This window comes from Cenococcum geophilum (genome assembly GCF_001692895.1).
Source record: "Cenococcum geophilum 1.58 unplaced genomic scaffold K441scaffold_19, whole genome shotgun sequence".
Taxonomy (NCBI): Eukaryota; Fungi; Ascomycota; class Dothideomycetes; order Gloniales; family Gloniaceae; genus Cenococcum; species Cenococcum geophilum.
Window position 1 is genome coordinate 1,515,163 of NW_027137577.1, and position 17,895 is coordinate 1,533,057.

Genomic DNA, 17,895 nt, shown 5'->3' on the forward strand with positions numbered 1-17,895 from the left:
TTATTTAATAAGGTTTATAGGAACTTAGTAATAAAAAAACGGATTCTCTTTTTAATAAAAAAGGAAACAACTCTAAATAGTTCGGTAGTCGCTCTTCCTAGGTCCCCCTTAGGTAACTTATTCTTTAGTAATTTCTCTTTATTAATATTACCTAACCTTTTCTCTTTTAATACTTCTATACCTTTCCTATAGCGTTTTTTAGGTTCCCTAGTAGTTCCTAGGTAGTCTTATTATAGCCTATTTACTTTACTTTATATTATATTTTATCGTCTACGTCCTTATAACTAATAATCTTTAAAACTTACTATTTATCTTCCTCTTATCCTCTATATATATCTACTTTATAAACTAGTAGCTTAATATTCCTATACGCTAGCTCTAGTATTATAATATACTATATAGGGTAGATCTTTATCCTAGCTAGTAGGTTTAACTTAAATATAACTAATAAAAATTTTTATATAATTTTAAAAGGTCCTAGTCTAATATAGTCTAACTTCTTACTTAGTTATTAACTCTTGAAATTTTTATATAGTAGCCACACTTTATCTCCCTCCTTAAGATCTAGTCCCTTAGATCTCTTAGCATCGTAGTACCTTTTTATCCTTTACTATACCACCTTAGCTATTTCCGTAAGGTCTATATAAAGATTTATTAAACTCTTTATTCTTTACTTAGCTATACTACTTATCTTCTTTACTTAATATAGCGATAATAAGATCCTTAGCTTATATCCGTAATTCGCCTTAAATAGTAATATGCCTATTCCTTCTTATAGTATTATATTGTATATAAACTATATAACTAGTAATAGCGATACCTAATTATTCTATATATAATTAATATAATACCTTAGATATTGTTCTAGTATCTAATTTAATCTTTCCATTTAACCATCTGTCTATAAATAATATACGGTAAAAGTTACTACTTAAACTCCTTACTTTACTAAAAATACTTTCTAAAATACTACTATAAATCTTAAATCTCTATCTAATATAATTTTACTTAGTACTCTATATCTTATAAATACTTCTTTAATATAGATTCTAGTAATATCTTCTACTAATATTTCTTCTAAATATACTATAAAGTATCCCTACTTTATAAGCTTATCTATTATTACTAAAATTATATTATAATCTTACCTAGTAATAGGATCTCTTAACTTTAGTAACTTAATAATAAAGTTTTATAATATGACCTCCTATAATCTCCCTAGTATTTTAATAGGTTATAGTTCTCTATATAGCTTATACCTTATTAGTTTATTCCTTTAGTAATTTAAATATTCTTTTATAACTTACCTAGCTAGTTTCTAAATTCCATTAATAATATACTCCTCTTAAAGTCTTAATACTAAGCCTATAGCTCTATTATATCCTTAAGTTAGTCCTTTATAAAATAACTTAATAAACTCCTTTATAATAGATCTTAATATATATATTACTTCTTAATTTTTATACTACTCTAAGTCTAGATCCTCTATTTATATATTTAAGATCTTTTATATCTAATTAATTTCTAGTAATTTATAGGTCTTCTTTTCTTATATTACTATAATCTTTAAATAATTATACCTAATTAATCTATCTATATCCTTTTGTAACAAAGCCCCTAATAGCTTTTTATTATTTTATAGTTTAGCCTTTCTACTTAGAACGTTTACTTATATATTCTCTATACCCTTAATATACTAAATCTTAAAATAGTATTCTATAAGCATTTCTACCTATTTAACTTATCTATAATTAAGTTCTTTTATTATTAGGAACCCTATTAGGTTCTTATAATCCATTTTAACTATAAATAGTTTTTCTATACCTTATAAGAATAATTTCTATTTCTTTAGTATTATAACTATACCTAATAACTCCTTATTATAGATGTTATAGTTTAGTTTTAGTAGTATTATCTTTTAACTATAGTATGCCACTAGGTACTATCTATCTTTATATTTCTATAAAAAGTACGCTTTTAGTATATAGTCTAATATATCTATTTTAACTACTATCTCTAACTATAGTAATAGATTTTAAGAACTGACTCCTAGGTAAATAACTATTTAATTCTTTTAAATAGTTCCTTTTATTCCTCTCCCCATACCTATAGTTCTTCCTTCTTTATTAATTTTATAAGTGGCTTAATATTCTTTAACTATTAAGTTATAAACCTTTTATAGTAGTTGCAGAACCCTAGAAATAACCTTAACTATATTATATTTTTTAGTTCTTACCAATTTACTATAGCCTTAATCTTCTTTAGATTTATACTAAGTTAGCCTAGTTTAATAATAAATCTAATAAAATCTGTCTTCTTAGTAAAGAATTTATATTTTTTAATTACTACTAGCATCTATTCTTCTTATAGTCTCTTTAAAACCCATTTAATGTGTTCTCTATATTCTTCTTTACTTATTAAGTAGATAATAATATTATTAAGGTATACTATAATAAATTAATTTAAGTATTCTCTTAATATATTATTAATACGCTTTTAAAATATTATTAGTACGTTTATAAGCCTAAATTATATAACTAGTAGTTTATATAGTTCTTCCTTTAACCTAAAGGCTGCCTTCTATTTATCGCCCTCCTTAATTCTAATTTAATAGTACGCCTATCTTAGATTTATCTTTATAAAAATTTATATATTGCCGATCCTATTTTAGATTTCGCTAATTAAGGGTAAAGAATACCTATTCTTCCTAGTAATGCTATTTAATTATCTATAATTAATATATAGCCTAAGTTTTCTATTCTTCTTTAGTATAAATAGTACTAGATATCCTACTAATAACTATAATGGTTTAATATATCCTTTTTAAAGATTTTCCTAGACAAACTCCTTAAGTGCTTATAACTCTTTTTCTATTAACTTATAAGTTAGGTAGAACCTTAAACTTATTTCTAGTTCTAGCTCTATTTTATAGTCCCATACTATATAATCTAATAGCTTTTTACTTTCTAGTAACTATAGCTTCTTACTATACTTATAGTATTTCTTTAGTATATAGCTTAATCCTTAATTAGTCTCCTTATATATTGCTCTAACTTAATACTATACTAACTTAGTTTATTATTATATTTTACGTTATTATATATCTTTAATATTAACCTAACCTATAACCTAATTAATCTTTAAATTATATTCCTATAACTAAGGTATTCCTAATACTACCTTATTATTCTCTAATGGTAATATATTAAAAGATATCTTAACTTATCTCCCTTTAATAGTTATCTAAATTAGTCCTATTTTAAGATTAATAATACCTTCTCTATAGGCTATTAGATCTCCTAAAATTATTACTAATAAATAAGGGTGCTCTTTTTGTCTATATAGTAGCTCTATCCTTTTAACTGCTATTAGTAAGATATAGTTTTATATTACTCCACTATCTACTAATACTTTAAACTATTAATCTTACTAATTAACTCTTAGGTTTAGGTATTATCCTTAAATTTCTTTAAGGGTTTAAGGCTCTACTATTAGCTCCCTTTAGTCTTATAGGCCTTTACTTTTCCTAATTATTAGCTACTTAATCCTATTATACTTAACTTATTCTTTAGCTAATACCTAGTTCGCTTTTTATCTTTAATATACTATAAATAGGTATTCTTTAGACATTTCTATTATTATTATCTATCTAAGCATTCTTCTATAAGGAACCTTCCTAGTTAAAGTATTAAACTTTCTTCCTCTTAGACTTCTGCTAAATACCAGCTATATATATACTTAGCATTTCTATACTATTATTTATTTATTATTTAATATATCCTTATAGGGTATTTCTAGTTCTTCTCTTTTAAATTCTTATATATTTTATATATATCGTTTATATATATAATCCATAATAGCGTATAGTATACTAGGTACTTTAGGTTAACTCTTAACTTATCTTTATTTTTAAGTTTAAACCTCTATTATACTAATCTAAATATTATAACTTTATTTATAGGTACTAAGACGCGCCTTTTACTTCTCTAGTCCTCTAATTATTCCTCTAGATCCTTTAATATTATAATTAAGGCTCTCTTAATATAATTTATCGCTTTTTCTATAATTAGATAGTCTTAGATAACTTTTTTATCTAACTATATATAGAAATCTTTCTACTTATTATTATATTGTTACCTATACTACTTTTAATACAGCTACTAAAGTATATATAGTCTATCCGTAAAGAAGTATCTTCTTATTATTACTTTATAATAGCCTTTTATATATTATTCTTTAAACCTAGTAAGAATCCCTAAATCCTCTTTATTTTCTAGTTTAGTAAACTACTTAGCTCTTAGTATGCCTATTCTTAGCCTATTAGTAATTCTTTATATAGGTGCTCTATCCCTTATATAACCTAATATACTAAATTTTATATCTAGTTTCTTTTCTTACTATATAAGGATTCTTGCTCTAAACTTATCTATAGTTTCTTATTATTTACGTCTTATAACTAAATCCTTAAAGTTCTCTTACTTCTTAATCGCCGTATTAACTTTTTAATCTTTAGGTTAAATACTATATTCTCCTAATAAGTCCTTTAGGTTTATATATTTATCTCCTAATCTAACTACTATTTATACTATAGATTCCCTAATCTATAGCGAAGTTTCTTACTTCTTTCTTATAGGTGTCCTTATTTATACTCCAAATTCTTAACCCCTTAAATTCTTTAACCTTAAGCTTACTTTTTACTTAAGTTACGCTCTAGCCTTAGTTTAACTAGGCTTTACTAGTGTCCTTATCTTATCTTAAAAGTCCTAAATCTTACTTATCTCGTCTTAAAAGTCTTATATCTTTAGAAAACTTTATCTTAAGCTTATTTATATATTACTAAACTAAGCTATTACTCTATCCTATTGGTTTTTGTCTATTATAGGTCCTTAAGCATACCTTATCTTATTTTAAGAATCTTAGTTATCTCTTATCTTATCTTAAAAATCTTAAGCCTTTAGCCTTTTGCCTTTATTAAATAGTAAGCTAGCACTAGCAGTTATCTACTTACTTAATTATCTCTAAATATTACTCCTTCCGTCTTATAAAGTAATTAATACTATATTTAACGGTGCTATAATACCCGTTATTAAACCTTACTCTATAGCGGTCTTAGTCTCTACTTCTATTATATTATTAAGGTTTAAATACCCCTAGTTAGTTCCTTTACTATTCTTATCGCTATTAATTAATAAGTACTCTAACTCTATTATTATTATTACTAATTATTATCTGTATATTACTATAATATCTTAATCTAGCTTATAGAGTTAATCTTATTCTTTATTTAACTCTTTAGTTCCTTTAAATCCTCTTAACTCTAGCTCTTATAGCTAATAGCTTATACTATACTTAGTATCTTTATAAATTCGGTATACGTTATTATAATAAAACATAAAACTTCTAATTAAATATTCTTTTATTTCTTATAGCATACTATTATCCCTTTATATATCTATATTATATACTACTAGTCTAGTTCCCTTTACTACGTAATAACTCTAACTACTTCTATAGTCTCTAGCGAAATAACTTTATTTTCTGTAATTTATATAAGCTCCCTCTTTAAACCATTACTTTTATTATAAAGTCCGCTTAAACGTCTTCTACTACTAAGATCTTTAGTTTAGCCTATACTCCTTAGTCCTATAATTACTTAATCCTTAACCTTTAGGTTTTTATAGTTTCTTACTCTATCTCTTATAGGTTTCTTTAGTACTACTTAGGTCTATTAGCTCTACGCTATACTATATTTTCTAATTTAGCTTAGGTTATTACGTACTCTATATTTTATATAACTATAAAACTCTATCCTAGCCCTTCTTAGCCTATTCCCTTTAGTAGATCCTATTATTAATCTTTATTACTTAATCTATTAGTTCCTTTAAGGTATCTATATCTTCTATTAAAATAATTATATCCTAGACTTTAGCCTTAAGTCCCTATTTATACTATGCTATAAGCGCCTTATTATTCCACTTAACTTATATTACTAGCGTTTAGAACTATATTATATACTTAATTACTAAGGTTTATTATATAATATCTTAGAATTTCCTTTCCGCTATAGTTGTTGCCTCTAGATCTCTAAATATTTATATAAGTCGCTCTATAAACCCTCCCTAACTTAAGAATATAAACTATACCTCTTAGTTTGTTATTATTATTCTGTTTACTTATATCTCTATAAGGTAAGGCTTAAACTATTTAAATACTCTTCTTAATAAGAATAATCCTATGTATACTACTTAATCCATAATTATTACTAGCTTTACTCCCTCTTATATAACCATAAAGTATATTTATATAAGGAATCCTTTAAGCTTTAATCTCTCTCCTAAGAACCTTTTAATTAATAGTAACTTAACCTTTACTACTCCTATTCTATTAATCCTATTTTTAAGTGCTACATTATCTTCTATTAACTAGTTAACTATTGCTTATAACTATTTTACTATTATAGGTTGTTATAAATTAGTATCTACTATACTAGTGTTACTACCTAATCTTAAAATAGTTGCTGCCGTTAATAGCGTTATAATAGCTGCTTTTAGTAGCATATTATTTAACTTATTAAAACTATAACTATAGTAGTAATTATATAATAAAGCCTTATAGTAGAAACTATAGTAAACTTATTAATGGGCTAGGTATATAGGTATTACAAGTAAGTTAACAATATAATAATAACTAGTGGAGTAGTTGCCTAACAGATTAACTCTAATTATATTCTAAGAATTACTACAAGAAAGGAACTATCTAGGTAGGGATTAAAGGTCCTTAAATATACAACCATACTCCTATAAAATTCTCCTTATACGTAATATACGTATTATATATATTATACGTAGGCGTATATCGCGTACACTGCGTATACTGCGTATAACATTATGTAACTCGCTTACCATTCTTCGTCATATGGTTCTACGGGTTCCATCCTAGACCGTGCTTATATTAACCAACTAGCTTCTTCTAACTCTTCTCCAAGTAGTTATAATATCGTACTTAAAGCGTCCGTAACAATTATATTAAATTATCTAAAATAATAATATTTATTTTGCTAGCCTTATAAATAGCTTTAAAATAGCTTTTATTTATTTAAAATATATTATTAGTATAAAAGAGGTAAATATAATTATGGTTGCCAAATGCGTAGATTGCTGGCAGGTTGCGCGTAGGTTATGCACAGGCTGCGCGCAGGCTGCGTGTCAAAAAAACACGACATAGGCTAGTCGGTCGAGTTGCCAAATGCCCTCAACTGCGCGCCAATTGCGTCAACCACCAACCATTGAGGCCATTGAAAGGGTACCATATTTTGCCGATGCCCTAACAGCGAATTCTTTAATATATTGCAATCCAGTTAATTTTATACTTAAGGCTAAGCTATTAGCTAATTATATAATAGAGAACATTATTTAATCCGGCATTATCGTTAATAAGAGCTCCAATCTTTGTTTTAATGCTATACTCAATAAGAACTGGATGAAGCGCCTCCTATTAATCTATACCACTCTAACTAAATACTATATAAAGGGCAATTAAGGGGTTCTGGTATTTATCCTAGATATTAATAAAGCTAGTATAGATTCTAAGAAGAAGGGTATAACTTAGAGAGGTCCAGATATCTATAGCAAGGTAAATATTTATCTTCGCAGATTAAAGTACTTTTCGTATAACATCTTAACTCTTAGTAAAGTATTTAAGAATCTAGCCTATAATCATTACGTAGGATATAGGGATAATTAAGGGTGCTTCTTAATTTAATACTTTTACAAAAGCATAAAACTCTAGCTATTCCATATATAAGAAGGAAAGCCGTTATATAATAATCAGATCTAGAAGTGCTTGCTCTATAGTATTTTAATATATCGTACGCTTCAGAACCTCGCCCTTAAGACCTTAAACTTCTCCTTTCGCTAGAAGCTTCTAATATAGTTCTAAAAGAGATCTCTCCCCTTAATCTTTCGCTGTTATACACTCCTAATTCTTTACTAGATTCCATTTAATATTATATTTTCTAAAATAGCCTTATAATCTAACGGTTAAAAAATAGTGTCCTTTTAGGTCTTAAGGAGGATAGTATTTATAAAAGTAGCGTTTCTTCGTATAAGCTTTTTCTTCCTTTATTACCGTACGAGTATATTTATAAATTAAGGAGACTTGTCTCGAGGTCTATATTGTATAAGTAGTTAGGATTAAACCAGTATTAGCTTCGGTCTTAACGCCGCTTAAAAGAGTAGAAAGTATACCAACTTTAGAGGAATTATTATTATCAAAGTTTTTAGAGTAAGTTTCACTAGTATTAGCTATATTTATAGCGTTATATAATAAAAATAAAAGATTTAGTTTTATAGTTAAAATTCTACGGATGCTAAGCCTTATCCGGATATTATCCGATATCCGGGCTATCCTCGGATAGGATTATTATCCGCCTAACTAGATAGGATAATTTATCCTTAACAAGTCTGCTAAAGTTATAGTATGAGGGCTCTGTCGCCTGAGTAACAAGATTTTAGGCGGTCTATGCCCCTAGACCCACCTTATGGGGAGAAAACCGCTAGTCCTAAAAAGGAAAGGTAAATCTCCTTCATGTTTTGGCAAGTCACACTAGCTTAGAATTGCTTAGCCAAGCATTGCGTCCGCACACGGCCCCTCTTGTTCCCACTCGCTATCCCCTCAGCCCTATATTTGAAGCTGGCGCTCAAAAGCCCATGCGCCCGATCCTTCAGGCAACATCGTAGCATGTCTCATGGCCATTGCCTTCGCATAATTCGAGCAACGTGGCTGATAGATGGTCCCAGGACTTGGCAGTACCGCTTCTTGTATATTAGACTCCGTTGATCTCTCGATAGCCTCGAAATCAGTCCACTACTGCACTTCCTTACTTTCTCTCGAGTCATTAAACCCTCTTGCGCAGTCTCTCTAAATCAGCCCATCAACTGTTTCACGCCGCACAATTCCGGCCCTTCGCCACCATTCACTGTCATCCCTTATACCGCGAGCTATGGGTAGTCAGCTTGTCCTTCATTAACCAATTCCGTCGACCATGATCCCTTATACCGCGAGCTATGGGTAGTCAGCTTGTCCTTCATTAACCAATTCCGTCGACCATGTCCAAAGCTGTTGCAAGCGCCCCTTCAGTGCCAGGGACCCGCAAAATGCGACCCCATCCGCTCACCTACCTCTAGAGACTCATCGGGAGATACTCTTTGAAGCTCTCATGTGCGAAATCGAAGAGCGCCATCCATATCCGCTGGGACGCAAATCCCTTCCGTTTGACAGGCAGCTGCATCCTACCTTCTCAAGGGTCGAGGTTGTTAAATTAGAGAAGCAGGTCTGGGGCCGTCTATCACTTTGGGGGAAAGAGCCAATGGCTCGACTGATGCGTGTCAACAAGCAACTTTACGAAGAGGTTTACCAAATCCTATGGTCGGACTTCGCTCTACATATCGCCAGCTTAAACGCGTTACGTGAAACGGCTGTGCTGGATTGGCTAGAGACTTACAACCCACGCGCCTTCGACCGTGTCAGACACCTTCATATTCGCTGGGACTTCCCGCCAGATTCTCCACCGTCCTGTTGGGATTACGATAGAGACAGGGTAATGAGGTATATCTGCAGCTTCCCGGGAGTGGTCAGCATTCGATTCCGGATCTACTTGTACGGAGGCGAAGATGAGGACACGGCGGAAGCTAGAGCCACAGCTACTGAGCGGATACTCAGCCTTGTGGCGTTGTGTGGCGAGCTTGACGTTAAAATATCTTGGGAGCCTAATTCTGAATGGCCTGGATGGAAAGAGATCATCGACCAGTGAGGGCAGGACCAGAGACTGCCTCCATTGTATCAGGAGCATCTCCAGTCTTGGCCGACTGAGAGAGCGTATGTTACTCCTACTTTGCAGAACGAGAGAGCCGACACTCCGCCTCCTTCGGTTGAGGGATTTAGGAGCTGGTTTACGCCTGAGTACGCATTACAGAAGTGGCCAAAGGCTGATCGATCCAAGTCTTAATCCACATCTTCTCAATTCCTATACCACCTCTGTATCTTAGTTCTGCATTCCATCGTCCTTGTCATCAATTTCAGTGTTTCTCCAGCTCCGTGCTTTTTCTTAGTCCCGCATAGCCGTATGGCCTCCTAGGTGTCTTCATTAAGAGATACTGAGAACTTCCCCAAGGAGTCCGATTCTGATATCTCTTCCTCCAAAGGACACCACCAGTCAAAACTGCTTCCCTTGGGTAGAGAAGACACTTTCTAGCACGACATTGGGTGTACTATGTCTCAATATACCACATCGGCCTTTCCTTCGATTAATGGCTACGTGGAGGAGACGAGCATAAGTGTGGATGTGCTTTGTATAAGTATCGAAACACTGCCGGATCTCCACAGAAAAACCATCACAAAGATCAACAGTCACATTTCAGCTCTCTTATAAACACCACTTCGTTATCTACATCTCATTGCAATCTCGTTACTTTCTTTCGTTGAGGTCGAAGTCCACTTCCATCTCTTACAGTTCAAAATGCGCCAACTCATCCCCAACGCCACTCGTTTGTCTCCTTTCAGCCCCTATCCTCGGATCGAATGGTCGCATGACCCCTTGCGTCCCTGCGCGCTATGGCGACAATGAGGCAATCGACTATGGAGTCGTTTGCGCCAAAGACCCTATCGAGACCATTGGACGACGGGCAGGCGGCGGCAGCAGAGGTGGCGGACATAATGGCGACGAAAACAGCCCGGATAATCCTGGTGGCGGTCACCCGGGTGATGGAAACGGACCAGGCGGGCAGGGCCCCGCAGACCCACCAGGGGATACGACCGGCCAAGGTGGTATGGGCCGAACGGCAGTGCTTTTATCAATATTCAATACTTATCGATAAGGATTCAGTATTTTTCAATAACACTATAATAACATGTTATTGAATTCAATATAAATTAAAAAGCGTTTAAATATCTATATTATTATTCAATAATATGTTATTATGCTGTTGTTGAAAAATACTAATTCCTTATCAATAAGTATTAAATATTGATAAAAGCACTAGCCAAACGGGAGGGACGGAAGGAGGTATGGGATGCAAGAAAAGAAGCTGGATTGCGATATGGACCCCTTGGCGTCGCTGTAACACGGGATAGCCGCCCCCTCCGCCACCCCTTGACATTGACGGCATAAAGACTAGAATGGGGAACGTACCTAAAGAAAAGAAGAGGGAAAACAGCGGCAATTGGGTTTTCTGGAGCGGATTCGATCGAACCCCCGCGTTTGACGAATGGACAAAGAACGTACAGGGAAAAATGTTAGCCAATACATGGAGGGATAAGCCGCAGAAACAGGCAGAAATGGGGCCCTACCAAGCTGCCGGTGAGACGTGGAAATTCTGGTCGTACTCCAAAACTTTCGGACGGGTTGTAAAAGGGGACGTATATGTCGCCATTCCAAGGGGCCGGCCCCTCAACAAGCCCTACGCGAACGGCAAAGGTTCCAATTTCTGGACCTTTGAATTGCCCGAATTGGTACGTCGGCCTGGAGAAGTCGGTCACATCCGACTAGTCCAGGTAGACATGAATGAAGATGGGACGCCCAACCCTGAGATGCAGGATTTTGATGATTCAAGGGAAATATGGAGCGCTAAGTGGTCGACTGACTGGGCAGGGCCCGACAAATATAACACACCCAGGAACCCTGATGTACCTCCTACGCAGCCTACGGGTGACGATTGGAAACAACCCTCACCCTAATGGAATTATGGAAAGCAGCCAGGTCCTCGACCCAGTCTATCCTTAGGAAAAGGTGTCAGAGTCGGAAGGGGTATGATATTGAGATGTGACTTGGAATTTTTTGTTGAGGTGAGATTAATTTGCGCTTGACTTAACTTGTACCGCCACTCCTTTAGGCTTGGAATCTTTATTGTTGCTGCTCTCTGTTGTTTTATGTCTCCTTCATTATCAAAGAGTGTAACCGACTACGGTACCCTGCCAAAACACTACCTTGTCTTGTCTCGTATCACCATGTACACCTTGACTCGCTCACCGACTCGCTCACCGACTCGGCCACTGACTCGGTCAATTACCCCTTATTTCCTACGCCGTCTTCATGTATATATACCACTTGATTTCCATAGATTTACAATAAAGTCGCTCGTTCAATACCCACACTGCAAAGCTTACAAAGAGCCTTCAGAAAAGCTAAATAAAAGAGACTGCGTCTTCTCCAGGCTGTAATTCGACATCCGGCCTGGCCTTCTGTGACCGAGCAGCACTGATTGGTACTGCTGCCTACGCTAGTTAGTCACTGCCTACACTGCCTGTTTGCAGCCTTCTTGGCGCTCGTCTGCCTTTGTGTATTTAACCTCTAGGTAATTCCTCGAGTCGGAATCGAGTCGCTGTCAATTTCCCACCTGCTCGCTCACGCCTTCCATACTCGATTCCAGGCTAAGAGAATCGAGGTCAACCAGATCCGGAGGGTGATGAAGGTCAGGAGGCCACCGAAAGATGGAGTTCTCCATTATATTACAGTAACTAGAACTAGTATTTTAGTATTTGAATTAATATTAAATATATTATATAATACTAAGCTTTCTAATTCTTAAAATATATTCAAAATCCCTACTTTTAAAACTAGGATTATTATTTTTAAAAAGTGATTTTGTCACGAATCATGACGTCTAGATGTATCTAGCTATTCGATCGTCCTCTCGATTCAACAATTACAACTGTGTCGAACAGGACAATCAAGGATGAGAACTCTGGTCTATTGCGAGAGGCTCTGGAGCCTCATTAAATACACGAATTGGGTGGATCAAAGGTACCCCTGATCTACGCTTGATAGGGTGTATTGATCGACGCCAGGCCGACAAACTGGCATCGCGGAGGAAAACTAGAGCTCCAAGCCGTTACAGTTTTACTATTATATTTACAATAAATTTATAAGTATATAATAGTTTAAATGTCGAAGTATTTATCTCTAAAACATTAATTTAAAATAAACAACGTGGGGAATATTATACTCTTCATGTAGAAAATAAATTAGCTTTAAATACGCTACTAGTGGGGTACAAGCGACACCAATCCAAACGACTTGAGCCGTAATCCATGGCAATCTAAACGCTAATTCTATTTAAACGGATTGATGAGGTTTGCACTATATAAAAAGTAGTATAGTTAATAGGGTATGCCGTTAGAAATTAATTACAAAACGCTAATTTAGGTTAATGTAAAATTATATTAATAGTAATATCTTTTATTTAAGTATTTTACTCTTCTACTATTTTAACTATTTTACTAATTTGGGAGACAAAAGGCTTCTTTAAGGAATTGGCGGTTGAGATAGGGAGGGACTTAAGGGGTGGAGAAAAGAGAGATAGGCGATAATGGTTTCGGGACTGGGTAACGTAAAGCTGGTAATGAACAACATCTTATGTTTTCTTAATGTAGCGTGACGCAAGAAATAGGTTGGATAATAGTATGAACCCTAACGATTCTTAGATGGGCATTTACTTGGAGATTGTTATCAATGAGTCATGCTAGGACCTGATCACCCCTTATATTACGGCGAAACTAGCTTTTAGAGGGGTTTTCAAGAGTTTGGACTAGCGTTTACCTGCAAATTTTCTTTCATATGGATGAGACAAGTTTAGAGTCTAAACTAGGCAGTTCGCCATAAATGTATGTATCCCTTGATCCAATTCATATAGCGTACATCACCGCCTTACTGAGGCGTTGTTCACCTTCGGCTCGTCCTCTGCCCAAGTGCTGCCCGGGTTGCTTATGCAAGTTAGCTACTGCTCGGCACTTCTGGGCCACGATCCTGCTTCTCAGGGAGAGCACTTTGATCAAACGAAGCTTGATTCTAGAAAGTTACTGATAGTGCTCTATATATACACGACCAAATTGAATCTAGATCATCTAGATCTCTTAATTAGTGAAAAGTCTTCGCTAAACTAGTGAGAGCTACCGTGGATGTGTGAGGATCTAGATTCTGACCGAAGTGGTGGCTTGCCTCCCTGACACTGCTTCCCGAACCGATTGGGCAATTATGCTTGACCCGGGTCATTCGTTCCGCGATGTTGATCTTAGAATACGTACGTGACTTCATCCAGTGATCCGCGACCGGGCCATCATTAAACATACCATTGAGTCTCTCAAGCGGCACCCGTTTCGTATTATGGCGTTGTCCTCAATGTTGGATGGTGAAAGGCTGTCTTTTCCGCTGCACTGCTATGATTCGAGATACGTAAGCTTAGCATGGTGGGAAAATCATGACCAGGAACGTACAAAGACTAGTTATTGTCGTATTGCGTTACAGTTAAAAATTGTATGCAGCCATCCAGGGGGGTGCATTTACGAGATCTACTCGAGTAAGCAATGGCAAAGAACAGCGGGCAGGCTCTGAATATGTTGCGTTCTCCGTCTATTGTCTGGATATCTGGGCTGGGAAGAACACCAATAGGCTCTGTAGCTTTCCACTCATGATAGCTAGCTGCTGCTGGCATGCTGATCATTAGGAATGGCTCGGTTGATATCGACATCATTAGGTAGAGGTTTACAAAGTGGCTTCTTGGAGAGTTTTACCTGCCCGACAATGACGGCACCGTTTGATCCCTCTGAAAAAAGTGGAAGTAGATCGCTAGGGGCCGTAGGATGCAGTTGCAGGAGGCGATTGCACGGTAAGGCGGCACTGAACCGACAGGGCTCGAATAATTGTCCTCCGGGTGATTTATGGCAGTAGTGAGAAGAAGTCAATCTTGGAGGGCCATCTTCGCCGGAGTGTATCTCGGTAAGCGCATGAATACAAGGAATGCTTGCTGTTAAGTAATCTCTGTTGGGTGGAGTCTCCTTCCAGGAAGTGCAGAGACCCTCCCTATTAACCGGCCGTATGGGATTTCCAAGGTTTCTACAAAACAACACCAATATTTTTGGATTCTTATCTATAATAGACTCCCACCCACCGCTTGTTGTTTGATCGATATTCACTTTCCTTCTCGTAGGAATGCCGTCTCCCTTGGTAATTTCAGTGAAATCCCAGCCGTACAGGGTAGCCGAGAATGTGGGACGCCCTGGAATTCTGAACGATTCAGACTTCTTCTTGAACACGGCCTCCTTTCTAGACCTCATAGCCTTGTACATGCTTTTCATAATATCCAACAAGAATAGCCTCTCTTCGCTAGCGTACGCTTCGCGAAGCTCTAGTGTTGTGTGTTCCTTTACAGCGCTGTGTGCAGCCTCGCCTCCGTTGCTAGAGACGTCAGCGTGCGGGATCTTTGGGGACAAAGTTTCCTTGTCAAACTGTGCCGATGCCCAAGCATGGACAAGGTGAAGGTTGACACTCAGCTGTGAAACGAGCCAACCTTGCTTTGTGCCGAGGTCGTAGAGGAGAGTTACGTCTCTCTTCGAGTTGAACATCTCTCCAACAAGCAATCGGTCGTCATGGTCAAGTTCAGCGTATGTGGTGTTGTCGAGGACGATCTTGGCGCCTAAGCTGAAGCCAAAAAAGCCTTTTCCTTCGGAACCAATATTTAGAGGGAATTCCCGAGAGAGTCGAGCTTCTGTGCCTGCAGAAACCGCACCGGAAGCTGTTATTTTGTCGTAGCCAGAGCCTTCTGTGCCTAAATAGATGCCAGCAGTTTTACACCATCCCAGAAAAGTTCTCATCTCTCTCATTAACTGTAGGTCGACGCCCTTGAATTCTGCATTGCAGTATTGTTCCATCGCTTCTGTAGAGATTGGTTCTTCCTGATCGCTGTTTGAGATAAAATGCCATTGAATTGAGTCCTTCTTCCTCAATACTGGCACAAGAATGGTAGAGAATCCTTTCAACAGGACATGGTCTAGGTACTTTGTGGGATACCAGATACGGCCTAGCGTTACCATTAAATTGAATGGAAGTTCAACGCCATTTCCGAAATCTCGTTCGGGAATAGGGAATCCCCGCGCAATGACATAGTTTGAGAACATTGGGTGCCAGCACATCTTGGCGGCTTCGCCGATGGACTCCAACTCTAAGATTTGTATTCTGAACCATATTTCGTTGTTTTTTGGAAGATGTTTGAAAGAAACGGGGGAGGAGGCAAGTCTGCCATTGTTGGGTTTTCTGAAACTTGCAGCGAGCCATGCAAGCTGTTGTGCTATGCTTACTAGAACTTCTTTAGGCCCTGATGCATGCACATTGAAAGCGCCGCTCTCGGCTTCTTTTTTAGCAATGGAAAGCTTGACATGTCCGCGTTTCTCCGCTATTGGGTAAATCTTACACGAGGGATGATCTTCAGTCATAGACCGTTCAATAATTCGCAGTAGCTCCAAACCAAGATCTGGCCAGTACATTTTCAAATACTCTTCGCAAGTCGCTGCGTAGGCATTTTTCTCTGAACCACTCACTGTGAGAACCGGACTGAGATCGCGGCGTTCGCCAAGGTTATTTTTCCAATGCTCGAATAGGTCCCACTTGATGGCGAAGGAAGCATCGAAGTTGCGTAAGTCGGAAGCTGGCAATGCTTCGGTCACTTGCCGGGAAATCTCCTGTAGGGTGTCGGACGACATCTGATGACATATATTCGTTATGGAAGTATTTACTCCCAGTGGGGGTCCGTCTGCGGTCGCTTTGAATGAGAGCTCTGACAGTAGGGAAGATTTTGAGACTTGTTCGGCCTTCGAGTGTGCCAACTCGATTTGGTGAATGTGTTTGGCATTGTTCGATGGAGATGCATTTTCTCCAACATCGTGGGCCTCTCCTTGTTTACTCGTACCACTTGTACCTCCGGCATTAACTTCTTGGCTCGGTAAAGATATATTCGAACTTCTTTCCCGTAGCTGAGGTCTTTCACTCCGTCTCGGTTTCTTCGCTTTTCTATCTTCCCGTGAACGGGATCGTAGGCGACGGCCATTTCCCGTCTTCTTCGGTGGGAGGGGAGCTCCTCTGTACTTTTCAGGGCTGGATAGGTATTGTTCAAGCGTAAATTTCTCCGATTTGCCTGCGAGATAATACCAATTAGTCTAAGTCGGCTGCCGGAAGGGATACTTCGTACCTTCGTCGTCCCATCGATAGCAGTACCACCTCGTATTTTTGCCTTCCAAATCCCTTGCCCATTCTTTAGGATACTTATATTCCATTGCCGCGATGGTTCTAATCTTAGCACCGGCCTACCCTGTGAGAGCCATCAAACAGCGACACCGTCCGACGTGAAGATCAAAGTCTACCGTAAAGGCAGCACCCGGAATCGAATGCTATATCCTTCGTGGTAGTCAAAACTAATATCATAATGCCATGGCACCTCATTGTCGAAACAATAGACAAACAAGGCATTTACGCCGAAGAATGAAGGTCGCCAGGCTGAAGGCCTTTAGCCTCCCGATCACCAACCCACTTAACCGTGCCACCCCCTCGTATTCGTCTATTGACCCTAAAACGTGGGGAAAGCTGACGAACTGCACTCCCGCAGGCTACCTTTATCTATTATCTATATTATTTGATCTGAGCGCTATTAAATGCTTGAGACTCAATATTGAATGCGACACGTTTTCCCGGCGGATATAAAATCTATCTCGTAGCTGCCGACTCCCCCATCCTCACAGAAGCTGTGAGTTATCATAACTGATTCCACTTTCTGGCTGTGAAAGAGGATTCCAATTCACGTCAGAATACAGTTGATTAATTTTATTAAATTTATAGTAAGGTCATTCAACTTGTAGCTTGCGTCCATTCTCACAGGACATGTTGCATGACGGGACAAATTACCATATGGCCCCAAATCTGTGGGGTGGCCAAAATTGAAAGTAAAAATTTCTTGCCATACGACTTAGAGACAAAGGATCAACAAGAGACTAAAATAATTTGAGCATGCAAATCGATATGTCGTGCGTTTTCAGTTTTGGTGCCACGTGTGAGTGATGTAAAATATGACTGTA

At 36.8% G+C, this 17,895-nt stretch overlaps 3 protein-coding genes across 3 annotated transcripts; 2 read left to right on the forward strand and 1 right to left on the reverse strand.

The window, feature by feature from the left end:
- Positions 1-9,175: 9,175 nt before the first annotated feature.
- K441DRAFT_558920 (uncharacterized protein) lies at positions 9,176-9,811 on the forward strand (the record flags this gene model as incomplete). Its single annotated transcript, XM_067643427.1, has 1 exon — positions 9,176-9,811. A coding segment is annotated over one exon (636 nt), but the record flags the coding sequence as incomplete, so codon positions are not given.
- Positions 9,812-10,987: 1,176 nt separating this feature from the next.
- K441DRAFT_659389 (uncharacterized protein) lies at positions 10,988-11,804 on the forward strand. The gene has a single exon (XM_067648521.1). The coding sequence runs from the start codon at positions 11,176-11,178 to the stop codon at positions 11,731-11,733; it is 558 nt and encodes a 185-aa protein (XP_067504441.1). The 5' UTR covers positions 10,988-11,175; the 3' UTR covers positions 11,734-11,804.
- Positions 11,805-14,178: 2,374 nt separating this feature from the next.
- Positions 14,179-17,311, reverse strand: K441DRAFT_92034 (uncharacterized protein). The gene is made up of 3 exons (XM_067654543.1): positions 17,016-17,311; positions 14,269-16,961; positions 14,179-14,211 (listed from the first exon to the last, which is right to left on the reverse strand). The coding sequence occupies exons 1-2, from the start codon at positions 17,098-17,100 to the stop codon at positions 14,470-14,472; spliced, it is 2,577 nt and encodes an 858-aa protein (XP_067504442.1). The 5' UTR covers positions 17,101-17,311; the 3' UTR covers positions 14,179-14,211; positions 14,269-14,469.
- Positions 17,312-17,895: the final 584 nt, after the last annotated feature.